Below are 26,568 nucleotides of genomic sequence, written 5' to 3'. Positions count from 1 at the left end.
GGCACAGGCGAAGCGGCCAGGGGCTGCGGCGGCAGCGGCACAGGCGAAGCGGCCAGGGGCTGCGGCGGCAGCGGCGCAGGCGAAGCGGCCAGGGGCTGCGGCGGCAGCGGCGCAGGCGAAGCGGCCAGGGGCTGCGGCGGCAGCGGCGCAGGCGAAGCGGCCAGGGGCTGCGGCGGCAGCGGCGCAGGCGAAGCGGCCTGGGGCTGCGGCGGCGGCGGCGCAGGCGAAGCGGCCTGGGGCTGCGGCGGCGGAGGCGCAGGCGAAGCGGCCTGGGGCTGCGGCGGCGGAGGCGCAGGCGAAGCGGCCTGGGGCTGCGGCGGCGCAGGCGAAGCGGCCTGGAGCTGCGGCGGCGCAGGCGAAGCGGCCTGGGGCTGCGGCGGCAGCGGCGCAGGCGAAGCGGCCTGGGGCTGCGGCGGCAGCGGCGCAGGCGAAGCGGCCTGGGGCTGCGGCGGCAGCGGCGCAGGCGAAGCGGCCTGGGGCTGCGGCGGCAGCGGCACAGGCGTTGCATCCGGGACCGGCAGCGACGAAGTGGCCAGGGGCTGAAGCGGCAGCAGCGGCACAGGCAAAGAGGCCAGGGGCTGAAGCGGCACAGGCGTGGCATTCTTGGGCTGCCGAGGTGCCAGGACGAGGGCCTGGAGCCGGCGGGGCGCCGGAACGGGGTCCTGAGGCCGGCAGGGCGCCGGAACGGGGTCCTGAGGCCGGCGCGGAGCCGGAACGGGAACTTGAATCCGGCGCGGAGCCGGAACGGGAACTTGAATCCGGCGCGGAGCCGGAACGGGGTCCTGAGTCCGGCGGGGAGCCGGAACGGGAGCTTGAATCCGGCGCGGAGCCGGAACGGGGTCCTGAGGCCGGCGCGGAGCCGGAACGGGGTCCTGAGGCCGGCGCGGAGCCGGAACGGGGTCCTGAGGCCGGCGGGGAGCCGGAACGGGGTCCTGAGGCCGGCGCGGAGCCGGAACGGGGTCCTGAGGCCGGCGGGGAGCCGGAACGGGGACGAGGCGCTTCCGCTGGGTCCAGGTAGGTGGGAGCATTCTGTCACGGTGGGGGTGTGATGGACGGACCCAGAGGCGGAATAAATAGGCAGGGAGAAGTGGACTGACAGCAACTAGAATGACTTTATTGACTGTGGTGGGGAAGGACGGGACGAGACTGAAGTGGAGAAGACTGGGCTGGACGTGTACCCAGATCATGGCGAGGACTTGGCGTTGCGTGAGGCAGAGACTTGGCGTGAGGCAGAGACTTGGCGTGGCTGACGTTGAAGACTTGGCGTGGCTGACGTTGAAGACTTGGCGTGGCTGACGTTGAAGACTTGGCGTGGCTGACGTTGAAGACTTGGCGTGGCTGACGTTGAAGACTTGGCGTGGCTGACGTTGAAGACTTGGCGTGGCTGACGTTGAAGACTTGGCGTGGCTGACGTTGAAGACTTGGCGTGGCTGACGTTGAAGACTTGGCGTGGCTGACGTTGAAGACTTGGCGTGGCTGACGTTGAAGACTTGGCGTGGCTGACGTTGAAGACTTGGCGTGGCTGACGTTGAAGACTTGGCGTGGCTGACTTTGAAGACTTGGCGTGGCTGACTTTGAAGACTTGGCGTGGCTGACGTTGAAGACTTGGCGTGGCTGACGGTGAAGACTTGGCGTGGCTGACGGTGAAGACTTGGCGTGGCTGACGGTGAAGACTTGGCGTGGCTGACGGTGAAGACTTGGCGTGGCTGACGGTGAAGACTTGGCGTGGCTGACGGTGAAGACTTGGCGTGGCTGACGGTGAAGACTTGGCGTGGCTGACGGTGAGGACTTGGCGTGGCTGACGTTGAAGACTTGGCGTGGCTGACGGTGTAGACTTGGCGTGGAAGACTTTGTAGACTTGGCGTGGAAGACTTTGTAGACTTGGCGTGGAAGACTTTGTAGACTTGGCGTGGAAGACTTGGCAAATGGTCAAATGACACCACTGTGACAAAGCATGCAGACAACAGCAAACAATGCTCCCACACCCGCGTGAGACAAACACCACTCCCTTATACCAACACTAATGACAATAACCGGACACACCTGGGAGACACAGCAGGGAGGGGGAACCAATCAGCACTACACATCAGGAAGGGAAGACACAAGCAGGTGGACAAGGTTAACATAACGAGACTGGGGGAGAAGACCGGAACACCAACAACCAACACTCACCAAAATAAAACAAAAACCCAACCCAAAAACCGAAACCTGACAGGTTCATCTGACCATTAATGTGGATTTGAAACATAAAAAGGACCAAAACATGCCTTGTGAAAATTAAACTGCACTCAAAAAAAACTAGCCACTAGAGGGTACTAAAACTGCACATATGGAAATCAACCCGACTTTTAAAAAAAAAATTATCATGACCTGATGATGACGTGAATCAAACTGTGAATCATTTATTGCATTGAAAAAGATCATCCATCCATCCATCCATCCATCCATTTTCTTGACCGCTTATTCCTCACAAGGGTCGCGGGGGGTGCTGGCGCCTATCTCAGCTGGCTCTGGGCAGTAGGCGGGGGACACCCTGGACTGGTTGCCAGCCAATCGCAGGGCACACAGATATTTAAAAAGATAATGATAGAAAAATATGTAAATCAGGTATAAATGTAAATAAATTTGTGTGTGCATGTATGTTTATATGTGTATATGTACTTATGTCCACGTGTGCTCGCATATGTTCAACACTTAATTTTGTGGAATTTATTGTTTATGTAGGGCTATAAGTTCGCTCTCTCTTCTTTGTGTATATGTAATGGATAAGGACTTACAACTTGTACCAATATATCTGTGCACTTAAGATAAACATGTTTTGTTTATTTTCTAGTGTTTCATTTTTATGTTAGTAAGAACAACTTATTATATTATCTATATGATAGAAGTATTAGGGAGTAGTTCTATAGAAGTTTATGTACTTCTTCCTACTCCTTTTTGAACATGTAAATTATGATACTATTTCCTTTTCTCCTTTTTTAACTTCAACTTGTATTTTATACTTGTGTTTGTTTAATATGTTCAATAAACCAAAACCAATTGATTTGGATTGCTGACGAGCCTTTCAGACGAGGACAAATCTGCCAATCAGCAGCCGACCGGCCGTGCTCCCCTTGCCCGTTTGTTTTGATACTCGATCCGTCACGGGGGAATGTGTTGCACGCACACGTGCACGCGCACGTGAGCTCTGGGTGCCAGCGGACTCGGCGCGTGCAAGTCATACACCAGGTGCGGCCTATTTAAGTCACATTTGATCTTTTTGTTCTCGGGAGCGTCTTCCTCTTCTTCTCTTCCTTTTTCCTTCCATTCTTTCTCACATCAACAAGTTCAGTTTGCTGCTGTCATTTGATTTATGGTTATGGAATGTGATGAGAGATGTGAGATGGTAGATAATGACGAGAAAAGTGAGACGGAAAAGTCTGCAGAGCTTGTTACAAGTTTAAGGATTTATTTGGGCTAACACAAGTATAATGTTTAAATAGAAAGGAATAAAAAAAAACAAAAAACGAGTGATTTACCCTCACTTTTTTCCCCTGGCTGGAGGATGGAAATATTCTCACGATGCAATACTGCCTTCCAGTGGAGAAAGAGTGAATGTGTTCTTTGAATTTTGTGTGTCAAGTCAAGTATTCTTTATCTATATTCGTCAACACAGTTTTCACCAGACTAAGACGAGACGTGACTAAAACCCTCATTAATAAACAATAACTAGGACTTAATCAGTATGCATTTTCGTCAACTAATGAAAACGAGAGGAAAATGTACTTCACTTCATAAGAACTGGACTAAGATCTATGGACATTTTAGTTCATAAGCAAAGACAAGGTATCTGTGATATAATTTTGTAAAATGTTGTCTCTGCTAATGTCACTGTGACACAGTGACAAGCCCCCTTTCAAATCTGCATCTAATGAGTGCAACATCCACAAACACATGGGACAAACAGGAGTTGGATTCACAGTGAAAAGTAAAAAAAAAATAAGGTAAAATAAAATAAGTAAATTATAGTTCTAACTAGGAATGTAAAGATAATGGTAATATCGTGATATTGCGATATTAAAACTGCCACAATATATCGTTGTCGTCATGTCACAATATTAAAAGCAGCACATCTGTTTAAAAAAAAGTCAGGTTGATTTCCGTTTGTGCATTTCTAGCACCCTCTGGTGGCTCGTGCTTTAGTGCAGTTTAATTTTCACAAGGCATGTTTTGGCCCTCCTATGTTTCAAATCCAGGATAATGGTCAGATGAAGGGGAACACAATATGATTGTGAACATAGTCAATATGTGTCGGAACTCAATGTGTGCTTACATGAGTGCCTCAATATCTATATTATATTAATATATAATATTTGTAATATTTTTCATTGCTGTTGTGTGTTGAGAGGTTTGGATCCCAACGGCGCAGACACAAATAAGATTTTATCTATTTAATCACATCGACAGGCACAGAAACTCAGAGACGCTGTACACAGGAACAGGTGGACAATAATCCGGCAATATATACACAATTCTCAGACTCTTATATAGACAGTCAATCAATCTCATTGGTTGTGGCTAGACATGTGAGTACCAGTACTGATATGGAATTCTCTGATTGGCTGTTAACCCAGTAATTACAGATAGTTCCTGACATCAACAAACATCATACAGCATAAAAGATTCCTGACATCACATAGTCCAGACATCATATAGCCTAAACTGAAACTGGATGCTGTCACGTCAATACCCAGAACAGACACGTAATGGGTCGTGAACTCTGGCGCATGGTCATGAACTCTACTCAAACTTAACCCAGGCGTGAGCCCAGACATGAGACAAGACCCAAACATTACTCCTGCATGACTCGAGTCATGACAGCTGTAATGTACGAAAACACAATAGTGTGTGTGTTTTGTTTTTTAGTACTAGCTTTTTTTTTTTTTTACAATATTGTAACCTTTTGTATCGCCAACCTCCTCACAATATTGTGATATTTATCGTATAGTCACCTTCCTATTGTGATATCGTATCGTGATGTTTGGATATCGTTACATCCCTAGTTATAACATTAATCCAACGGCTATAACGTTCCAACAATAATGTTCAGCCGACCGCTAACTAATGCCGGCTAACTTACTAGCTAGCTTGTAGCATGGAGCCATCGTAGCCACTTGTTGATATACTGTAATTGTGTGTCACTGTCAAGTTGTTTTTCATCAAAAAGATGAGAAAATGTTCAACATAATCTGCTGACAAAAAAAAACAAAAAAAAAAACAGGAGTTAAATGATTGTCCTGACTAAAACTAGACTAAAATGTTGACAGTTTTTGTTGACTAAACCTAGATGAATAAAATGTTTTCTTGGACTAAAATAAAGACTAAAATGCTCAATTAGTGGTTGGCTAAAAGTTGACTAAATCAAAACGGGATGAGATTGACTAACTTTGATTAAAAAAAATAAATAAGTGTGACTGAAACTAGACTAAAAATGAGACTAAATGAACACAAGTGTGTGCGTGTGTGCGCAGGTGATGGACAGCTCGATGCCTTTGATTGGTGAACACGTGGAGGAGGACAAGCAACTTATCACCGAGCTGGTCCTCCATAAGATGGCCCAAGTGCTGCTGGGAGTTTCCACGCCGCCACCATCTTCAGTCAAGGTAACATTAGTCAGCCTTTATATACCTCAGAAAAAGCTTGAATGCTTATTTTCTCTTTCTACTTCCATCTGTAGACTACACAGCCCAGACGAGGTAGGAAAAACTTGACTTAACCGGCTTTCACATGAGCACGTTTTCCTTAACATGTTTGTTTGCGTTGCGCTCGCAGGGGGGGGGCAACACCGCTCCGGCTCGGCTTCTCCGTCGCAGTCGGGCCAAGGTTCGCCGCAGCGAGCCCGCTCGGCCACCACCTCACCCAGCCAGTCCTTTCAGCCAGGACCCATCCCTGACAATTCCGCACCCGGAGCTCAGAAACAGTCACCGCACCTCAAGTAAGTAACATCCTCGATTGATGGAGGACAAAAAGTATTGACATCATGCCACCTCTTCATCAATATGGTAGTCCATTGCATAAAATAAAGTGTTAGAGCTGAATCATTATGAAAAAAAATAATTTCACCGTGATCCACCTCCACTCTATAATTGCTTTTTTTTTTTCAAGTTCCTTTTCCCATGTATTTTTTTTTTTTGTATTTTTTTATCTGCATTACAAATTGGGGTGTGAATTGCCTTGTACCTGATGATTCAATTAGTGTCACGATTCGATTCGATACCGATTAATCACAATACGAATTTATAAGTCGAATTTATCGTTGCGATTTTTTTTTTTTTTACTCAAACTTAAAAAATACTAATCAGTAAACTTCTACATGCAGACTGTAAGATTTGTATAAAAATGTATTATTTATTTATCTGAAACTTCAGTCTTATAACTATGAACCACTGTATTTAACAAACCGGTTGTAATCGGTTTCATGTTTGAACAGCATTGAAATAAAAAATTAAGCCTTAATGTTCCATTCATATAATATTCTTCCATGCTTAAGTGTGAACCCTAACCCTAAGTAAGACATTTTGTTGAATATTTTTCCATAAAAAATCGATGTTTAACGTAATCACTGCCAGGCCAGTTAAATCAGATCTTTGACGTCTACAGCCGTCAATGGCAGCGAATGGGTTGAACATCGATTTGAGAATTGCGAGCTGTAATATCGCAATATATTGCCAAATCGATTTTTTAACCCCTAATTACAAATAACGTCAGAATTATTATACATAAATGTCTTTTTTATTATAGGTTAGGATGAAACAAAAGTAAATGAACTATGAATTAATATGAAAGACATTAATTGTTATTATTAGCATTGTTATTAGTATTCTTACTTGTTACTTGCAGCCTTTGAAAGTTTCATTTAACTAGAATTCTCCAAAGCATCGAAATGATTAAGAAATAGCTGAAGTAGTGGAGCAAACTTGATATTTTCTGTATGTCACAGCGTCTTACAGTGTATCTGGAAAGTATTCGCAGTCACTTCAGTTTTTCCCACATTTTATTATGTAACAGCCTTTTTCCAAAATTGACTGTGTGCAGGGAATATTCACTTATTTTGTCATTGAATTTGTCTGAAGCTCCAAAATGTCACGTTGTCATTTTGAGGTGTCGAATTTTGAGGTGGGGAAAACGTGATTTCATCCGTTTTGTATGAAGGCTGTAACGTAACAAAATGTGAAGCTAATTTCCGGCATTCAATATCCATCTGTGTCATGGCGAGTCGTCCTTGTGAATAATAATGTTCAATAGCAACATCCAGCTGCTCGTTTTCCGTCACCAATATCCAATGCTCCGTTTTACCGCACAGCAAATCGCAGTCGCTGACCAACACCTTCACGGAGACTTTGCGAGGCAACGTGAGCGACGACGAGGCCAAAGCGGAGACCATCCGCAGCCTCCGCCAGTCCTTCGCCAGCCTCTTCTCTGACTGAGAGCCTCCTCTTCCTCCTTCCTCCTCCTCTTCCTCCTTCTGCTTCCTGTCAGTCTGTCGAGGAGTCCCGCAGCTTCATCTTCCTCTTCCTCACTTTGTGAATATCCACACCTTCGCTACTAGAAAGGCCGAATGAGGCATTTTGGGTCGCCTGTCTTCCTTTCAAGACTTTTGATGTCAGCACAGGCAGAGCAATCAAACCAAAATTCCATTCAAATCTTTTTTTTTCCCGCCATTTCATGTGCCTGCTTATCTCTTTACATCATACGCATCTTTTCCAGTATTTGACTTTTATTTGACCGTGAATCCTATAAAGCCTTCCGCTTCATTGCGTTTGACACGGCAGTTGTCTGCAAAATGATGTCGCTATCTGCACAGTATTAATTTCGTCAAAACTAACCACAAATAATTTCGTCAACATAAATTTTTCACCGGACTAAAACTAGAATAGACGAGACTAAAACCCTCATTAATAAACAATAAGTGGGACTAAATCATAGCATTAGCATTAGCATGTTAACTTAGCATTAGCATGCCAATTTAGCATTAACATTACCATCCTAACTTAGCATTAGCATGCTAACTTGTCATTAGCATGCTAAGCTAACATTAGCATTAGCATTAACGTCATTCATGCTAACTTAGCATTGGCGTTAGCATGCTAATTTTGCATTAGCATGTTAACTTAGCATTATCATCCTAACTTGGCATTAGCATGCTAAATTAGTATTAACATTGGTATGTTAAATTAGCATCTTAGAATGCTAACATTTTGGTCGACTAATGAAGACATTGATGAAAATGTACTTAATAAAAACTGGACTAAAAATCTATGGACATTTTAGTACATAAGCAAAGATGAGACAAAAATGATATAATATTGTAAAATTACAAACGGGAGGTGGATTCACAGTGAAAGTAAATTATAGTTACAACATAACATTAATCCAACCATCCATTAATCCAATCCAGCCATAATGCTCCAACATTAATGTTAATCCAACTGCTAACTAATGCTCGTTAATTTACTAGCTAGCAGCTGTTGTTTTTCATCAAAAGATGAGACTTTTTTTTTCTCTTTTTTTTCTTTTTTTTTAATGTGAAATAGTTTTAGATCCAAAATGTTCAACATTATCTATCTGCTGACAACAAAATAAACAAGGGTAAAATGAATGACTAAAACTAGACTAAAAAAAATGTTGACAGTTTTTGTGACTAAAACTAGACGAATAGAATTATGTTTTCTTGGACTAAAATAAAGACTAAAATGCTAGATTAATAGTCGGCGAAAAGTTGACTAAATAAAAATGGGACGAGGTTGACAAACTTTGATTTAAAAACTAACAAGTGTGATTGAAACTGGACTAAAACTGAGACTAAATAAAAAAAAAAATGCTGGATAAAATTAACACTAGTGTGAAGTTGTTTTTCATCAAAAAGATGAGACAATGTGTTGTGAAATAGTTTTAGATCTGAAAAGATTCAATATAGTCTGCTGACAAAAAAATATATATATATACAGGGGTAAAATGGTTGTCCTGATTAAAACTAGACTAAAACGTTGACAGTTTTTGTTGACTAAAACCAGACGAATAAAATTGTGTTTTCTTGGACTAAAATAAAGACTAAAATACGTGATTTATAGTCAACTGAAAACGGACTAAATAAAAATGGGATGAGGTTGACTAACTGTGATTAAAAACTAACAAGCATGACTGAAGTTGGACTAAAACTGAGACGAAATTTAAAAATGTCAGAGAAAATTAACACAACACCTCACTTGGCCTTTCTAGTGGTGAATCATTCCAGTTGCAAGTATCTCGCTTCCGCGGTTCATAATTTCATATTCATCTTCTGTCACACCGGTGAAAAGTGTTCATGCGATTGTTTGGTTTTTTAAAAAATATATATATATATTTGACATCATTCCAGTCAAGTCAATTGAAGTTTTCTCGCCACTATTCAAAAGGCACCACGCCACAAATATTTGACACCCTCTGAAAATTCTTTACATTTCCCAATCGATGCCAGAAGATGGCAGTAAAGCCCGACATGAAGCTCCTTAACTCACTCACTCGCACACAGGATGGCGACAAAGCACTACTGGAAGCTCCTCATCCTACTTTCACACAGTTCCTTACTGCAAAAATGCCACAAGATGGCGCCAAGCAATGCTTTATATTATATTATTATATTATATATATTTATATTACATTAGACGGCGCTTTGGCTTGAGTACAAAAAGTGCTAAAAGGTGGTAGGTTTCCTAAAACGTCCACAAATATGTTGAGGAACACTGTACATGGGGATCACCAGCGTATTTGTCAGCCTCTCATGCACACACGCACACGCACACGCACACGCACACACACGCACACGCACACACACGCACACACCAGGGTTATTATAGTATTGGAATTTTTCATTTGAGTTAGTTTTGATTTAGCTGTTTGTTTTTTTTTAGAGCGTTAATTTGTTTTGCAGGGTGGCTCTGTTAGTTTTTATTAGTTTTAGTTATTAAATTAATACTTAGTCTTACCTTAGTTTTAGTCTCAGTATTAGTTTTAGGTTTTTTTTTGTAAATGTGTATTACTTGTCCGCAATATTTAAAAAAACACCATCGGAGTGACGTCTGAAGATAGTTTTTTTTTTTTTTATTGGTTGTTGCTAGATGATGTCACTTCTGTGTGACACACTTTCAAACATTTTTATTCTGGTTAATATCAAAATAAATCTACTTAAAATCATATTTAAATTCATCTCCAAAAGCTCATGCATTAAATTATTTACCAAAGACAAAAACGAAAGACATTTTTGCTATCATTATAGTTAGTTTTCGTTAGTTTTGTAAACATGTAGTTTTCGGTTTTTATTTTTTTTGTTTTTTTTTCGTTAACAGAATTGATTTTTGAATTTTATTTTTTTTATTTTTTTTTCCTGAGTTTTAGTTAACTAAAATAACCTTGGGTACTTCCTATTTAGTATAGTAAACATAAAATGTAGTTTCAGTTGGTTTTTGTTTTTTAAAAAGCATTTTTGTTTTTATTTAATTAACGGAATTGTTTTTTGAATTTTAGTTTTTTCATTAGTTTTAGTTAATTAAAATAACCTTAGGTACTTCCTATTTAGTTTTGTAGACATAAAATGTAGTTTCAGCGAGTTTTTGTTTTTCAAAAGGCCTTTTTTGTTTTTATTTTATTTTATTAACGAAATATTTTTTTGTTTTCGTTTTTTCGTTAGTTTTAGTTAATCAAAATAACTTTGGCACACACACACACCTCGGGCTTCAATAGTGACTGCTTTACCTTGGCTTGACTTTACCAAAGTGCTTTTAAAGCCAAGCGGAAATAAGCAGCCGGCCGGGTGACGTACGCGCTCACGCGGCCTGTTGTCACCTCTTTGAGCTTTGTGATTAGATGCTAAGGTGCAAACGCCGTCGTCTTCCGTCCTGCAATTTGTACTTTTCTTCACGTGTTTCCATCCTGACAAGGGGGGGTGGGGGTGATAACATTCAATTGCAGCTGTACGCAAGTCATGATGATGTACTGTAACGTTAAGCCCCTCCCCCTCAACCCTCAAAGACTCAAAAGTATCAGTGAAATTAATGAATTTTGATGTGGTTCTAATGCATGAAGCTGTTCAAATGTGCGCGTGGTAAACAATAATATTGGACACAAAAAGAAAAAACCCTTATTTGCAATAATTATCTTCATATTTGTATGTATAACATGTTGCTCCTCTTTTTTTTGTTCACCAAGAAGCCTAATGCATGGAGTGTGTGTGTGTGTGTTTGTGTGTGTGTGTGTGGGGTGTGTGTGTGTGTGTGTGGGGGGGGGGGGGGGGGGGGCCGGAAGGGGGGGGTGCAAACCTGAAAATAAAACTGAGGGGGTTTTTTTTCATTCTTGCTTGAAAATAGTCACTTTTCATCCATCCATCCATCCATCTTCTTCCGCTTATCCGGGGTCGGGTCACGGGGGCAGCTGCTTCAGGAGGGAAACCCAGACTTCCCTCTCCCCAGCCACTTCAACCAGCTCCTCCGGCGGGATCCCAAGGCGTTCCCAGGCCAGCCGAGAGACATAGTCTCTCCAGCATGTCCTGGGTCGTCCCCGGGGCCTCCCGCCAGAGGAACATGCCCGGAACACCTCCCCAGGGAGGCGTCCAGGAGGCATCCGAACCAGATGCCGGAGCCACCTCAGCTGGCTCCTCTCAACGCGGAGGAGCAGCGGCTCGACTCTGAGTCCCTCCCGGATGACCGAGCTTCTCACCCTATCTCTAAGGGAGAGCCCGGACACCCTGCGGAGGAAACTCATTTCGGCCGCTTGTATCCGGGATCTCGTTCTTTCGGTCACGACCCACAGCTCGTGACCATAGGTGAGGGTTGGAACGTAGATCGACCGGTAAATCGAGAGCTTTGCCTTTTGGCTCAGCTCTTTCTTCACCACGACGGACCGATACAGAGTCCGCATCACTGCAGACGCTGCACCGATCCGCCTGTCGATCTCCCGCTCCATCCTACCCTCACTCGTAAACAAGACCCCAAGATACTTGAACTCCTCCACTTGGGGCAGGATCTCATCCCCGACCTGAAGACGACACTCCACCCTTTTCCGACTGAGGACCATGGTCTCGGATTTGGAGGTGCTGATCCTCATCCCAGCCGCTTCACACTCGGCTGCGAACCGCTCCAGTGAGAGCTGGAGGCCCCGGCTTGATGAAGCCAACAGCACCACATCATCTGCAAAGAGCAGAGATGCAATGCTGAGGCCACCAAACCGGAACCCCTCCACGCCTCGGCTGCGCCTAGAAAATCTGTCCATAAAAGTTATGAACAGAATCAGTGACAAAGGGCAACCTTGGTGGAGTCCAACCCTCACCGGAAACGAATCCGACTTACTGCCGGCAATGCGGACCAAACTCTGGCAACGGTCGTACAGGGACCGAACAGCCCATATCAAGGGGCCCGGCACCCCGTACTCCCGAAGCACCCCCCACAGAACTCCCCGAGGGACACGGTCGAACGCCTTCTCCAAATCCACAAAACACATGTGAACTGGATGAGCGAACTCCCACGCACCCTCGAGGATCCTGCGGAGGGTGTAGAGCTGGTCCACTGTTCCACGGCCAGGACGAAAACCACACTGCTCCTCCTGAATCCGAGATTCGACCTCCCGACGGACCCTCCTCTCCAGCACCCCTGAATAGACCTTACCAGGGAGGCTGAGGAGTGTGATCCCTCTGTAGTTGGGACCACCACCCCGGTCTGCCAATCCAGAGGCACTGTCCCCGATGTCCACGCGATGTTGTAGAGGCGTGTCAACCACGACAGCCCCACAACATCCAGAGTCTTTAGGAACTCCGGGCGGATCTCATCCACCCCCGGGGCCCTGCCACCGAGGAGCTTTCCAACCACCTCAGTGACTTCGACCCCAGAGATAGGAGAGCCCACCCCAGAGTCCCCAGACTCTGCTTCCTCAAAAGGAGACGTGTTGGTGGAATTGAGGAGGTGTTCGAAGTATTCTCCCCACCGGTTCACGACGTCCCGAGTCGAGTGTTAATGGTGCACTGCTTTCCTCTCCTGAGACGCCGGATGGTGGACCAGAATTTCCTCGAAGCCGTCCGGAAGTCGTTTTCCATGGCCTCACCGAACTCCTCCCATGTCAGAGTTTTTGCCTCAGCAACCGCCGAAGCCGCGTTCCGCTTGGCCATCCGGTACCTGTCAGCTGCCTCCGGAGTCCGACAGGCCAAAAAGGCCCGATAGGACTCCTTCTTCAGCTTGACGGCATCCCTTACCGCTGGTGTCCACCAGCGGGTTCGAAGATTGCCGCCGCGACAGGCACCGACCACTTTACGGCCACAGCTCCGATCGGCCGCCTCAACAATGGAGGCGCGGAACTTGGCCCATTCGGACTCAATGTCCCCCGCCTCCCCCAAGACAAGGGAAAAGCTCTGCCGGAGGTGGGCATTGAAACTCTTTCTGACAGGGGATTCCGCCAGACGTTCCCAGCAAACCCTCACAATACGTTTGGGTCTGCCAGGTCGGACCGGCATCTTCCCCCACCATCGGAGCCAACACACCACCAGGTGGTGATCAGTTGACAGCTCCGCCCCTCTCTTCACCCGAGTGTCCAAAACATGCGGCCGCAAATCCGATGACACGACTACAAAGTCGATCATCGAACTGCGGCCTAGGGTGTCCTGGTGCCAAGTGCACATATGGACACCCTTATGCTTGAACATGGTGTTCGTTATGGACAAACCGTGATGAGCACAGAAGTCCAATAACAGAACACCGCCCCTCCAGGTCTCACTGTCATTCCCCACGTGAGCGTTGAAGTCCCCCAGCAGGACGAGGGAGTCCCCAGAGGGAGCGCTCTCCAGCACACCCTCCAAGGACTCCAAAAAGGGTGGGTACTCTGAGCTGCTGTTTGGTGCATATGCACAAACAACAGTCAGGACCCGTCCCCCCACCCGAAGGCGGAGGGAGGCTACCCTCTCGTCCACCGGGGTAAACCCCAACGTACAGGCGCCGAGCCGGGGGGCAATAAGTATGCCCACAGCTGCTCTGCGCCTCACACCGTGGGCAACTCCAGAGTGGAAGAGAGTCCAACCCCTCTCAAGAGGACTGGTACCAGAGCCCAAGCTGTGTGTGGAGGCGAGTCCGACTATGTCTAGTCGGAACTTCTCGGCCTCGCACACCAACTCGGGCTCCTTCCCTGCCAGAGAGGTGACATTCCATGTCCCAAGAGCCAGCTTCTGTAGCCGGGGATCGGTCCCCAAGGTCTCCTCCCTTGGCTGCCACCCAGCCTGCACTGCACCTGACCCCTTTGGCCCCTCCCACCGGTGGTGAGCCCGTGGGAAGGGGGACCCACGTCGCCTCTTCGGGCTGTGCCCGGCCGGGCCCCATGGGTGCAGGCCCGGCCACCAGGCGCTCGCCAGCGAGCCCCGCCTCCAGGCCTGGCTCCAGAGGGGGGCCCCGGTGACCCGCGTCCGGGCAAGGGAAAACGTGATCCATTTTTAGTCGTCATCATCAGGGGTCTTCTGAGCCGTGCTTAGTCTGGCCCCTCACCTAGGACCTGTTTGCCATGGGTGACCCTGCCAGGGGCATAAAGCCCCAGACAACATAGCTCCTAGGATCATTGGGACACGCAAACCCCTCCACCACGTTAAGGTGCCGGCTCACGGAAGGGGTCACTTTTCATATTGCTAAAATATGTACATATTATGTGCTAATGTCAACCACAGCAGCAAAGCTATAAATGTTATTATAAAGGGATGCTTGAGACTCATTAAACAATTTTCAGCAGTGAAAAGAATGAATTTGCTAATGTCATTATTTTTCATGTACAATTAATATCTTTTAAAAAGTAATTTTTCTACTTGCTGTCGACTGATGATGACATCACCTTTGCTGACCAATCATGGCTCACCTATTTTCTCATGATTGGTTGTCAGCACAGGTCATCATCAGTCGACAGCAAGTAGAAAAATTACTTTTTAAAGGTATTCATTGTACATAAAAAAAAAATAATAGTTACCACATTAATTATAGAAAAAAAATATGAAAATTTTTTTCTGCTGAAAATGCATCAATGAGTCAAGTTATCCCTTTAATAAGCATTGGCAAAATAATTTGTTTTCAATTCTTGGCCAATTCTTTCATTTCATCAACTTATGCACTGTGTCAGGGACCAAATTAGCATTTTAGAATCCCTTCTAAGTATTTTGTTGTCCTTTCTGTGGAAAAAAAAGAAAAAAAAGAAAAGAAAAGGTGTGTATGTAAAAGTTAGGGGGTGTAACGATATCCAAATGTCGCGATATGGTATTATCACGATTTGAACCTCACGATACGATAATTATCCTGATATTGTGGGGACGATGGCGATATTAAAAAAGGTCACGATATTGTTAAAAAAAAAAATGCTGCACATATTGACTCAATTGACAAACATATTACATTCCCATTCATCCATTCATCTGACCGTTAGTATTGATTTTAAACATAGAAGGGCCAAAACATGCCTTGTGAAAATTAAACTGCACCAAAAAAAAAACTAACCAGCAGAGGGTGCTAGAACTGCACAAATGGAAATCAACTTGACATTTGTAACATATGGCTGCTTTTAATTAATATCGTGACATGACGACGACGATATATTGTGGCAGTTTTAATATCACGATATCACGATATTGTCGATATCGTTACATCTCTAGTAAAAGTGCAATGTGAAAAAAAAAGCCATAACCAAACTATGAGGATGTCCCACGCAATAATGACTGTGACGTCATTTGTGAGCTGTCATTTTCCACCGTGATGTGCGACTTGAAAACCATCCGCAGGTCGTAATTGTCATGACGACGTATCAAATTTCAGTTTTGCGCATCTCGAATAAACTCTTGCTTTTCTCCAGTCGAGAAAATGAAGACGATAGCTCTGTGTATGAAATTTGAAACGTAACATCTGTCACATCAAACTGTAGATGAAGATTCCTACGGGGACTCTGTTCCGTAAACGCCTCACAGGCAAGCCGCTGCAGGTGAACTTTTTAATCCAAGTCAAATGGCATCAATTGTAATTCAAATGCATTCAAATGCAGTTGATTCTATTTTATTTATGTAAGTGCAATTACAGTGGTGCCTTGAGGTACCAGTGTACCTAATGTATTGTCCTTCCTTGTTCTTGTGTGGAGTTTATTTTTAGCGGTTGCCCAGCTTCATGGTGGGCCGCCAGTTGTGAAATTGGCTGCTGCCATCTAGCTGTGAGTTTGTAAAGTGCACTCAAGAGTCCCCAGTGCAAGTCAAGGCACCACTGTATGTACTCGTACTAGGGCTGCACAATATATTGAAAAAATATCGATATCACGATATAGGCCTATGCAATATGCATATCGCAAAAACATGCAATAAGTTTGATATGGAATTTTATGCTTTTATCTGTCAGACTGTCAGTTTTACCTATTTGACATTTATTAAACATGACCAAAAAGGAATGAAGACACTCAGTTCAGGAGAGTTACTGGCTGATACCATTCACTACTGCATACTCTGGGGGGGAATCCCCCCCTCACCCTCTCCTTTTATTTGGTTTCCACGCCCCTAGTTCCATGAGTGTTCCAACCCTAATAATGCAAACGCAAAACATAGTTGGAACACTGTGTACTTAACGAAAATGTGCACTGCCATCCAATAGTTGAACATTATTGAGAGGTAATTGCAATTAATTAAGAATACATTGAGTTTGACTATTTTGGCGCATGGACAAAATGTCATTCTTTCATTAGATAATCAAAATGTCATTTCTTTAGGCATATGTTAAATATCGCAATACCATCGATATCGTTATATTCAGCAACTATATCGCATATCTCATGTTTTTCCAATATCGTGCAGCCCTGTAACTCGTACTTACATTTTATTATGTATTTATTATGTATTTATTTAAACTAACTTTTCTTACTGTACTCTTTATTTTGTACCAGCAATATATATATATATATATATATATATATATATATATATATATATATATATATATATATATATATATATATATATATATATATATATATATATATATATATATCAAGTTAAACAAACGTACCTGTTTTGTTTTGGCAGCCAGCTAGTCGGATCTGATTTGTTCCATTTGGCCAATGCAAAATGACATTTCTTCATTAACAATCATTAAAGTGAGTTCAAACTGTTTCCGTCAGCAGCCCTTCTCGCCATGGCAACTAATGGACTCTTTGTGAGAACTCAATTTCTTGACATAATGTCACATGATGGGAGGTGACTAATAAAACCCGTATGAGGGATTTGGCAGGTGCCGCAAACCTTTTACATCATCAGCGCTGGTCCATTTTGAGGTGAAGCTCTGATTAAATATGCAGCCGCAAACAAACAAACAAACAAACAAAAAAATGTAACCTTGCTTCCCGGAGCGAAGACATTTGTCGACGAGTGAACAAAATTGTGGTCATTGTAGTTGTTCCCTTTTTTTCTCTCTCTCTCTCTCTCTGGTGAATGCTGAATGGCTCTCACGTGGTACTTTTTTGCTGTATTCTTCTTCTGTACTATTTTTGGTGTAAATGTGGCATGAATACTTGTGTGCCTCGAGCGTGATCGTCACGTGTGCTTATTTGTGTTTTTATGTTCCTGTTATATCTCACGATTTTTTTTTTCCATTCAGACGCGTGTTATTAAAAGTAAGAACTTTTACAACACCTGGCTAATGTCTCGCCTTTTTATACGACACAGAACTTCACATGTGAAATATTTTCTCCATTTATGGTCATTCCAAAAGAAGCACTTCACTTTTTAAATGTACTGCAAATACTCTACGGAGAAAACAAAAAGTACTTCATCTAGTTGATTTGATTCCTGCTGGCATGAAGCGCAAACCTGCAAGACTCCTTTCATGTGCTCCGCCTCCAAGCTGTGAAATCAACTCTCATCTTGTAGATACTAATATGAAGCACATTTAGACATAAATATGTCACAGTACACACACACAAGATTCCTGATACCTGAATGGTCACAACATTAGGTACACTAATGAGAACGCTTCAATAAAGCCATCCATTTGTAATTGGGGACATTCTTGTCTATTGTGTGATAACTTTTGTGAAACAAAATAATAACTCGCAGCCTGGGCCACTTTGAGCTACTTACAGTGTTATTAAAGCTTTGGAATTTTTCATTTTAGTTTGTTTTTAATTCGTTTTCAGTTTTGTTTTTTTGAAATTGAGTTCTAATTAGTTTTCAGATTCTGGTTCTGTTATTTTTTATTAGTTTGAGTTATTTAATAAATGCTAAGTTTTGGTTTATTTTTAGTTAGTTTCAGTATTACCTTTAGTTTAAAAAAAAATGTGTATTACTTGTGCGCAATATTCAAAAACCACCATGATGCGAGTGACGTCATCTTAAAGCGCTTTTCTATTGGCTGCTGCGAGATGACATCACTTCTGTGTGACACATTTTCAAACGTCCTTATTCCGGTTAATAATTTAAAAAAAAAGTAATTACCAAAGACTAAAACGAAGGACTTTTTTGCTATAATTATTATAATTATAGTTAGTTTTAGTTTTGTAAACATAAAATATAGTTTCAGTTTTCGTTTTTTAAAAAGTTTTTATTTCATTAACAATTTTTTTTTTTTGAATTTTAGTTTTAGTTTTTTCGTTAATTTTAGTTAACTAAACTAACCTTGGGTACTTCCAATTTTGAGTTCAGGCGCATTGGAATTAGCTTTTTTTTTTTTTTTTTTTATTTAATGGTGCAATAAATCTTAAACGTGGATTTTTTTGTTTTTCCTGCCATACCTGATTGATGTGTGTTCAAAATGTCACATTTTCACATGTTTAGAATATCCAAATCAGCATAATTTTTGTGGCGAACAGCTCAATGCCACTCCAAAAAAAAACTTTACTTTTTTACACAACAGAGAATTATTTTTTACTTTATAATCTGTTCTTATTTCTTATTATTCTCATGTAAATTTCCCAGAGGGAGCCATCCCAAAGGGATCAATAAAGTCAAGTCTAAGCCTAAGTCGGAGTTGTTTTTAAAACTGCACAAAAAATTAATAAAATTTAAAATGTAGTCAGCTGTGATGAGTGTGCAAAGTTTCATATATTTTCACTGATGTAAAGACAATTCAAATCAGCTTCATTTTTGTTGGCATCGCCACGGCAACAGCGAAATAAAACTCTGATCATTTTGATGATGTTGAACATGTTTAAGATTCAAGCCAATCGGATTAAATTTGTGGGAGGAGTAACCTCTATAAAAGGTAAAAAATGGGCAACATTTGAAAGGAAATCCAAAACGGCGGACTCGCTCATCTGCCTCCAACTTCTCGTACAGCTCGGTGAAACGTACAACCGGGGCTGCTTTGTTGAAAACTTGTAGGGGCATTACTCAGCCATTGTTTTGCAAAATCTCACAATAAACTATTCAAATGTGAATTACTTTGCCAGGCCTGTTATGTGCACAAAGCAGTGTTCATTTTGACAAGAAATTTTAATTTAGTTTTACTTAGTCTTTTGACTAAATTTAATTAGTTTGAGTCATAATTTAGTTATCTGATTGTTTTTAATTTTAATCCAATTTTAGTTGACTGTTGAACTGACAATAATATAACTCAGTTTTCACCTAAATTTAAAAAAAAGTGCATAATTGCTTGAGAGTAATCTTACAGCTGCACAATGAATGCAAATGTTTGAACATGAAATAAAGTGCAGTGAACACTGAACGTTTTTTTTCTTCTTATTATTATTACATTTTTAGTAGGGGTGTCACGATTCGCCAACTCCACGATTCGATTTAAATTTCGATTTTGGGGTCACGATTCGATTTTTTTTTCGATTTTTTTTTTTTTTTTTTTTCCGCTCCCCCACTTTATAACACAGAGGCATATGCTTCTGTAGGCTAAGGCTAGTCTATGATCATTGGTTCTATTCATTGTACAGTAAATCTTATTTCAAAAGATCGGCTACATATAGGTGATGCAATTTCCATATTATTTTTGTGTAAATTTATGTAATATATGATAATTGACATTAGGCAGGAATGATCAAATTCAAAGAATTTATTTACAATATAAAGTTAACCGTCTTGTTCTTACTGAAGTGTAAAATAAAAAATAAAAAAACAAAAACAAAAAGTCACAGTGGGTGCCTGCCATCTATTGACTGTTTTTGGTTACAACAGTGTGCTGTGCGTTCCTCTTAAAATAATGTGCAATGTGCAACAACAACAAAAAATATATTGTATCCAAAGTCATGGAACAAATACAGCCTGAACAAACTATATCCCAACATTTACAGTTGCTGGGCATACTGTAGCGTGGTTCAAGTACACTAATTAAATGTTTGAATCCAGCGTTTTCCAAGGCTGCAGGTCTGCTGCTATAAATAGACCTATGGATCTGGCGTTTCGCGCGAGCTGAAGTGTGTGGAAGTTTCACTGTAAATGAGGATGAAATAGTTGGTTGGACCGTTGTTTTCCCACTTCTAGTTGAATTTGATAAATCTAAATCTTTGTGATGCCTGCGTAAATGTCCCGTCATGTTTGTCGTGTTTCCCGTTGTTACGGCTGGCGGCTCGGGCCCGCCGCCGGCTCCGCTCCCCTAGTATGTATGTGTGTGTTTGTGTCGGCTGGTGCCCGTATAATGGTACTTCCGTTTGAATGCGCCAGCGCGACACTCTGATTGGAGGACTGTGCCAGCGCGACACTCCGATTGGACGACTGTGCCAGCGCGACACTCCGATTGGACGACTGTGCCAGCGCGACGCTATTGTGTATCCGTGTATTATACCCCTATTGGTTATTGTTGTTTCTCCTCCGTTCTGTCAGTTCTGTCAAATGCGGTTATTATTTGTTCACCTTCCACTTTCACTCCCTTGTCAAACCCCTGCCTGAAATTTCAATTAAAACTACTCAGATGTTAAAGTCGACCCGTGTTTATCTACTCTATATTTTCTGGCATCGAATCGTGTGTCCTCTCTTCTATTTCGATGCTCGAAATCGTGACGTAATTTCGATCGATTTCGATAAAAAATCGAAATCGTGACACCCTTAATTTTTAGGTTACGTATCTGAATAAATAGAGATAAGGCATATCTCAAATGAAAAAAAAAAAAAATCAAGGTTTAGTTCGGATGTTCACCTATAGGGGGCAGTCCAATTATTGCACTCAGCTCTTTTTTTTTTTTTTTTTCAGTTCTTGTGTCAGTGAATCCGCACATTACTTTTTTTTTTTTTTTGAACGTTTTTTTTTCTCCAACCCGCGTTTCGTGCCTTCTGATTGTTTTGTGTGAATTTTCCTCACTGTTGTTTACATTTTTCGTTTGTCATTGACAAAATTGTCAATTTTAGTTATCGCTATAGTCTCATTGAATTGCTTCTATTTTAGTTTTCGTTTCATTTTCGTCTAAAAAAAAATGTTCATAACAAATCATGATGAAAATTTTCCATCGACTAATTTTTCACTGGTGCAAAGCACATTTTAGAATGCCCAAAGGCAGACGTCATGCCGTCTAATCAGCTAATGCTTATTTTGCCAGATTGGACTGGATTATATTTGGAGGTGGAAAAATAATCAGAACATTTTGTGTATGTTATACAAATATGTCTCAGGTTCCATAAATCATAATATCTAGCTTTAATAGCTGTTATCCTAGCATTGAGAATGCTTCAAATGCAATTAAAATCTGAACATTAGCTGGATCTCGTGAACGATGACGTGCTTGCCGTGACTCAAAAGTACCTCTGATGCCCGCTCAACACTTTTTCATCCCCGCCCTCCTCCTCTTCTATCGCTTCATCTCACTGTTCGCACTTGTTTCTTGACATACCAGACCGCTTGTATCGACGGCCCGATGCTAATCTGCCGCCAACTGCGATTCGTCTGACATTTTCAAAGTTGGAATGTCCAATTGTGCCGCAGGTCGCTGCCTGCCTGCCTGCCTGCAGGCGCCAATCCTGTAAACAGGGCCATCCTGCAGGCTCTTCTGTCTGTGTCGGTGCTTTCCCACGCACCCTCACGCTCATTTTTTTTTCTTTTTGTATCTTTTTGTACAAGGCCAACATTCAAGCTGATACAGAAGGCGCATCCACATTGCGATTGTTTGGCCTTGTGGAGGTCTGCACGCTCCCAAGTGTCCTTCAACTTTTGTTTAAGTGCCTCCATAACAGACCTTAAAGACAGTTTGACGTTGCACAAGTGGCCGTGAATGCGTGAAGGTTACTAACTCTGTGACACACACTTTCCCCTTTACACGTTGCCCAAACAGTTCTGACACTGCATCATCATCATCGTCAGCATCCACGAGGAACGGGACAATGTTTCATCTCGTTTCTTAGCAACAGACAAATCATTTGGTCACATCAAAGTGGGGGGGGGAAGACAAAATTAAATTCTTTATATGTTTGTTGGAACGGAAAATGATACAGACAAGTTGAACTTATTGCTGATATTTGAAGAGGATTAAAAAAAAAAAAAAAAAAAACAATATGGAGATGTACCTAGGAAGGTGCATATTTTTCTTGCACTTTCCTTTCTCCAGTTAAATGGGTGCATGGAGTTCTCATCACCTGTGAGCCTCCTCGCCATCCTCAACATCACTGCAATAGTTGGTCGTCATGGAAACTATCATGCTTCTTTGCACACCAAAAAAAAAAAAAAAGCTTTAAAAAGAGGAAAAAGTTGCGTTGTTTCCTCTCATGCACCAAAATAAGATACAATGGTGCCTTGAGATACAACGTTAAGTATTTAAATTAATGTAAAAGTACTAAAAAGTATAAATTACCACTCTCGTATATTTTTGCAGTAATTGTATGGTTAAATAGAACGTAAAGAATTTAGCAGTTTTAGTGCTTCAATTCATCTGCCGTTGTGCTACTCCTGATGTATGCACCTTGGCCACCAGAGGGCAGTAAAATAACAGACAGTCAAGGAGAAGAGTTGACTCGGTAAACTGCAGTTTTTTCTGATTTTTTATTTATTTATTTTTTTATTTTTTTATTTTTTTTAAAGAGTATCCACCTGTTAATGTTATATCTATCTACATTTTTTGCTCCACCATCAGTTCAAATATCTGTACTGTACTGTATTTGTCCACCCCTGTTTTACGGTAAAAGATAGTTACTCTCTCCAACAAAGTGCCCATGAGCACCAAATTGTTCTAAAAAAAATAGCTCACAATTGTGGGAAATTGTGATTCCCTAGGAATGCTTGCAGAAGTGATCTTTTGAAAATGTTGACACTTGTAGATAGTGTTGCCTTATTAACTCTTTGACTGCCAAAAACGTTTAATAACGATTAATAAAATCACGATGTATGCTGCCATAAATGTGAAATGACGTCATCTACGTTTTTTTTGTTTTTTTTGTTTGTTTTTTCTTAAATGGACGGAGCAACGTCTAAGTGCAGCGCTGCCTGGTCAATGGGTTGTGGAATCGAAAACACCACCTAACTATGGGCAGCAGATGGCAGCATTGTGTGTCTTTTCAATGGGCTGTTGGTGTATGGAATTACAATGAAATATGGAATTACAATGAATTGTGACGGAATCTGATGAATGCTCGTAATCAGCGAAATGGCACTGTGGGTTTTATTTATTTATTTATTTATTTATTTGTTTTTTTTTCCTAACGTGTGGCAGTAAAAGAGTTAATATCAGTTTTGTACCTGTGAAATTATTAACTGTGAGTATGATCAAAATCTTTACATAAATGAATGTCAGTTTTTATTTGTATAAAACTGGAAGCCATTCTCATTAAGAAGAAGCTTTTCAGTTTAGAAAAAAAAATCCATCAATCGTTTGACCTTTACGTGAAGATGAGATCCTATTTTTACTCCCATGAAATAATCTCAAGTCCTCTTTTGAATGAACAAAATGTTCCAAGTAAAAACGTTTCTTGCCTTTTAAAATGATGCAGTGGAAGTCAAGTCAACTTCAACATGTTAAAGTTGAACGATGAGTTGTTTGTAAGAGCTAAAAGGAGGAGAGCGAGACCACTTTTTGGACGGTGTGCTGTCGATGTTTATGAGGGGAACATTACTCCTCTCTGCGGGGCTTTTAGTTCCTTTTCACTTAGGAAACTCAAATTCCGATCATTCTGTCTCATAATGGAAAAATGTCATCACGAGGGGAATCAACACCACAGGAAATCACTTTTTATCATCTTCCTGGGATGACTTTTGTCTGCGCGTTCAAATATTTGCGCTGTTCTCCCGCCGCCTTGCCCGTCACACCGCTCTCATGGTTGTTTGTCAAATTGGTGTGGATGTAATTTTACCCACGGGCGCTTCTGCAAACAGGAAGTATGGCCAGATGCATCTTTTGAAAGTTAATTGCACACTGGAGACATTTTTGTTTTCCTCGGGAGATGTCAAAGAGAAGTTGGGGAGAGTGTCAGTGGTGTCCCACACGTCCGTTCATCTTGTGAATGGAAAACAGCGTCAACTTCTCTTTATTCAGTGCAACATTCTTCTTATTCTTGGGAGTGAGGAAGCCATCACTGGGTTGCCATGGTAATGCTACAATGAGGGTTTCGATACCAGAAGAAACAAAAAAAAAAAAAAAAAAAAGAGGACAGAACACCCTCCATAACAACTTAACATCCTCCTCATCGTCCTTCTGGTGACGTCAGCCGTGACCGCTGTGCGAAGTAAACACAAGCTGAAAGTCACAAACAGTGACGCCAATCACAACTTTTTTTTGGGAAGAGTTCTTGTACTCATTGGCCACCCAGTCATTGATAATTTGTCCCTGCGCTTTCGGCCATCTGCATTTCTTCTGGAGATGTTTCGGAATTAAAGAAATTATCATTGACACTGTCTGGGAACTCTCACATATGTCATGTCTGGGGTTACGCCAGGGTTAAGTTTGAGTTCATGACCGTGAGGTCAAGTGTCTGTTATGTACTGATGTAACAAGTGTCTGTTTTGAATTGATGTAGCGAGCATGTAGTTTCAACTGGTTTGCTCTGTGATGTTATGTGATGTCAAGAGCTATGTGATGTCAAGAATCTTTAATCCATTTACCTGGTCAACAGCCAATCAGATAATTCCATGTCAGTCCTGCAGTTACCCACATGTCTAGCCACAACCAATCAGATCGATTCCTTGTCTATATAAGCCTTCTGAGAAGTGTGTGTCTTTGTCGGATTATTACCTCTGTTCCTGTGTGCAACTCTTTGTTTCTCGTCTAGTCATGTCTGTTCCACGCCTCTCGATGTGAATAAATAGTAAAAATCTTATTTGTGTCTGCACTTTGGGATCCAACCTCAGCACATGACAGCATATATTTAGACGAGTTTCCTCTCACTCCCATCACTCGACTCAGCTGTATTTATTGTGGTTTTAATTTCGTCAACAAAAGCTAAACAAAAATAATTTCATCAACGCACATTTTTAACCCAACTAAAACTAGACTAAAACCCTCATTAATAAACAATAACTGGGACTAAATCAGTATGCATTTTCGTCGACAAATGAAGACGAGACAAAAATCTCCTTCACTTAATAAAAAACTGGACTAAAATATATGGACATTTTAGTTTATAAACAAAGATGAGACGGAAATGATATAATTTTGTAAACTCTTGCTAATCTGTCACTTCCGTGACACTGTCATGTGACAATCAGCGCAAACACATGGGACAAACAGGAGGTGGATTCACTGTGAAAGGTTAAAAAAAAGTAAATTATAGTTAAAATTTAACATTAATCCAAGGATTTGGAAACGTTCCAATATGTTAATGTGACTGCTAACCAATGCTGGCTAACTTACTAGCTCATAGCATGGAGCCATAGTAGTCACTGTAATTGTGTGTCAAGTTGTTTTTCATCAAAAAGATGAGAAAATTTCATGTGAAATAGTTTTAGATCCGAAAAGTTTCAACATAATCTGCTGGCAAAAAAAAATAAAAAAATGTACAGTCGTAAAATGGTTGTCCTGAATAATACTAGACTAAAATGTTGACAGTGTTTGTTGACTAAAACTAGATGAATAAAATTACGTTCTCTTGGACTAAAGACTAAAGTGCTAGAGTTATAGTCGACTAAAAATGGAGTAAATAAAAATGGGATGAGGTTGACTGTGATTAAAAACTAACAAGATTGGTCGTTACCTACTTCCTCAGCATAGGTGATGTCATCAGTTGACAGCAAGTAGAAAAAATACTTTTTAAAGGTATTTATTGTATAAGTTACCACATTAATTATCGACAAAATATGAACTTTTACTGCTGAAAATGTCTCAATGAGTCAAGTATCCCTTTAAGGATGTTCTCTGATTCTATTCTAATCTGTAATATTGATGGGGGGCTTCTGTTTATTACATTTGATACATTTAATCAATGCAGGTAGCCACAGCAGGCTGTTGATCAACAGAAGACGCCACTTGTGACCTGCTCATCCCCACGCGTCATCTCAACCAAAAGGTGAGCTATTATTAGCTTGTTTTATTCAGAATACATGACATATAAAGATGTGCTTCAACACACACGGACATCTGTATGAATCCTACAAGCAGTTGAAGTGGATAATTGTGGAGTTAATTCAGCATCCCCAACGGAGACATCCTTTCCAACATAAA

The 26,568-nt window shown here is 41.9% G+C and overlaps 1 protein-coding gene across 3 annotated transcripts in view; it reads left to right on the top strand.

Moving 5' to 3' along the window:
- The window catches only part of syn3 (synapsin III), a 138,693-nt gene that overhangs the window by 107,164 nt on the left and 4,961 nt on the right, over positions 1–26,568 (top strand). Inside the window, exons 11-14 of one of the 3 annotated variants that reach the window (XR_013279024.1) lie at positions 5,511–5,642; positions 5,717–5,735; positions 5,812–5,974; positions 26,336–26,413. Coding sequence is in view for 2 of the 3 variants with exons in the window: in XM_077499935.1 (XP_077356061.1) it covers positions 5,511–5,642; positions 5,717–5,735; positions 5,812–5,974; positions 7,343–7,466 (438 nt within the window). In the remaining variant the exon portion in view is untranslated. Of the gene's footprint in view, positions 1–5,510; positions 5,643–5,716; positions 5,736–5,811; positions 5,975–7,342; positions 11,284–26,335 lie in introns of those variants that run through there. The other 2 variants (XM_077499936.1, XM_077499935.1) reach the window with 2 other exon arrangements.

The sequence above is a fragment of the Festucalex cinctus genome, chromosome 16, assembly GCF_051991245.1.
Source record: "Festucalex cinctus isolate MCC-2025b chromosome 16, RoL_Fcin_1.0, whole genome shotgun sequence".
NCBI classification, from domain to species: domain Eukaryota; kingdom Metazoa; phylum Chordata; class Actinopteri; order Syngnathiformes; family Syngnathidae; genus Festucalex; species Festucalex cinctus.
This window is presented reverse-complemented; position numbering and strand designations above follow the sequence as displayed.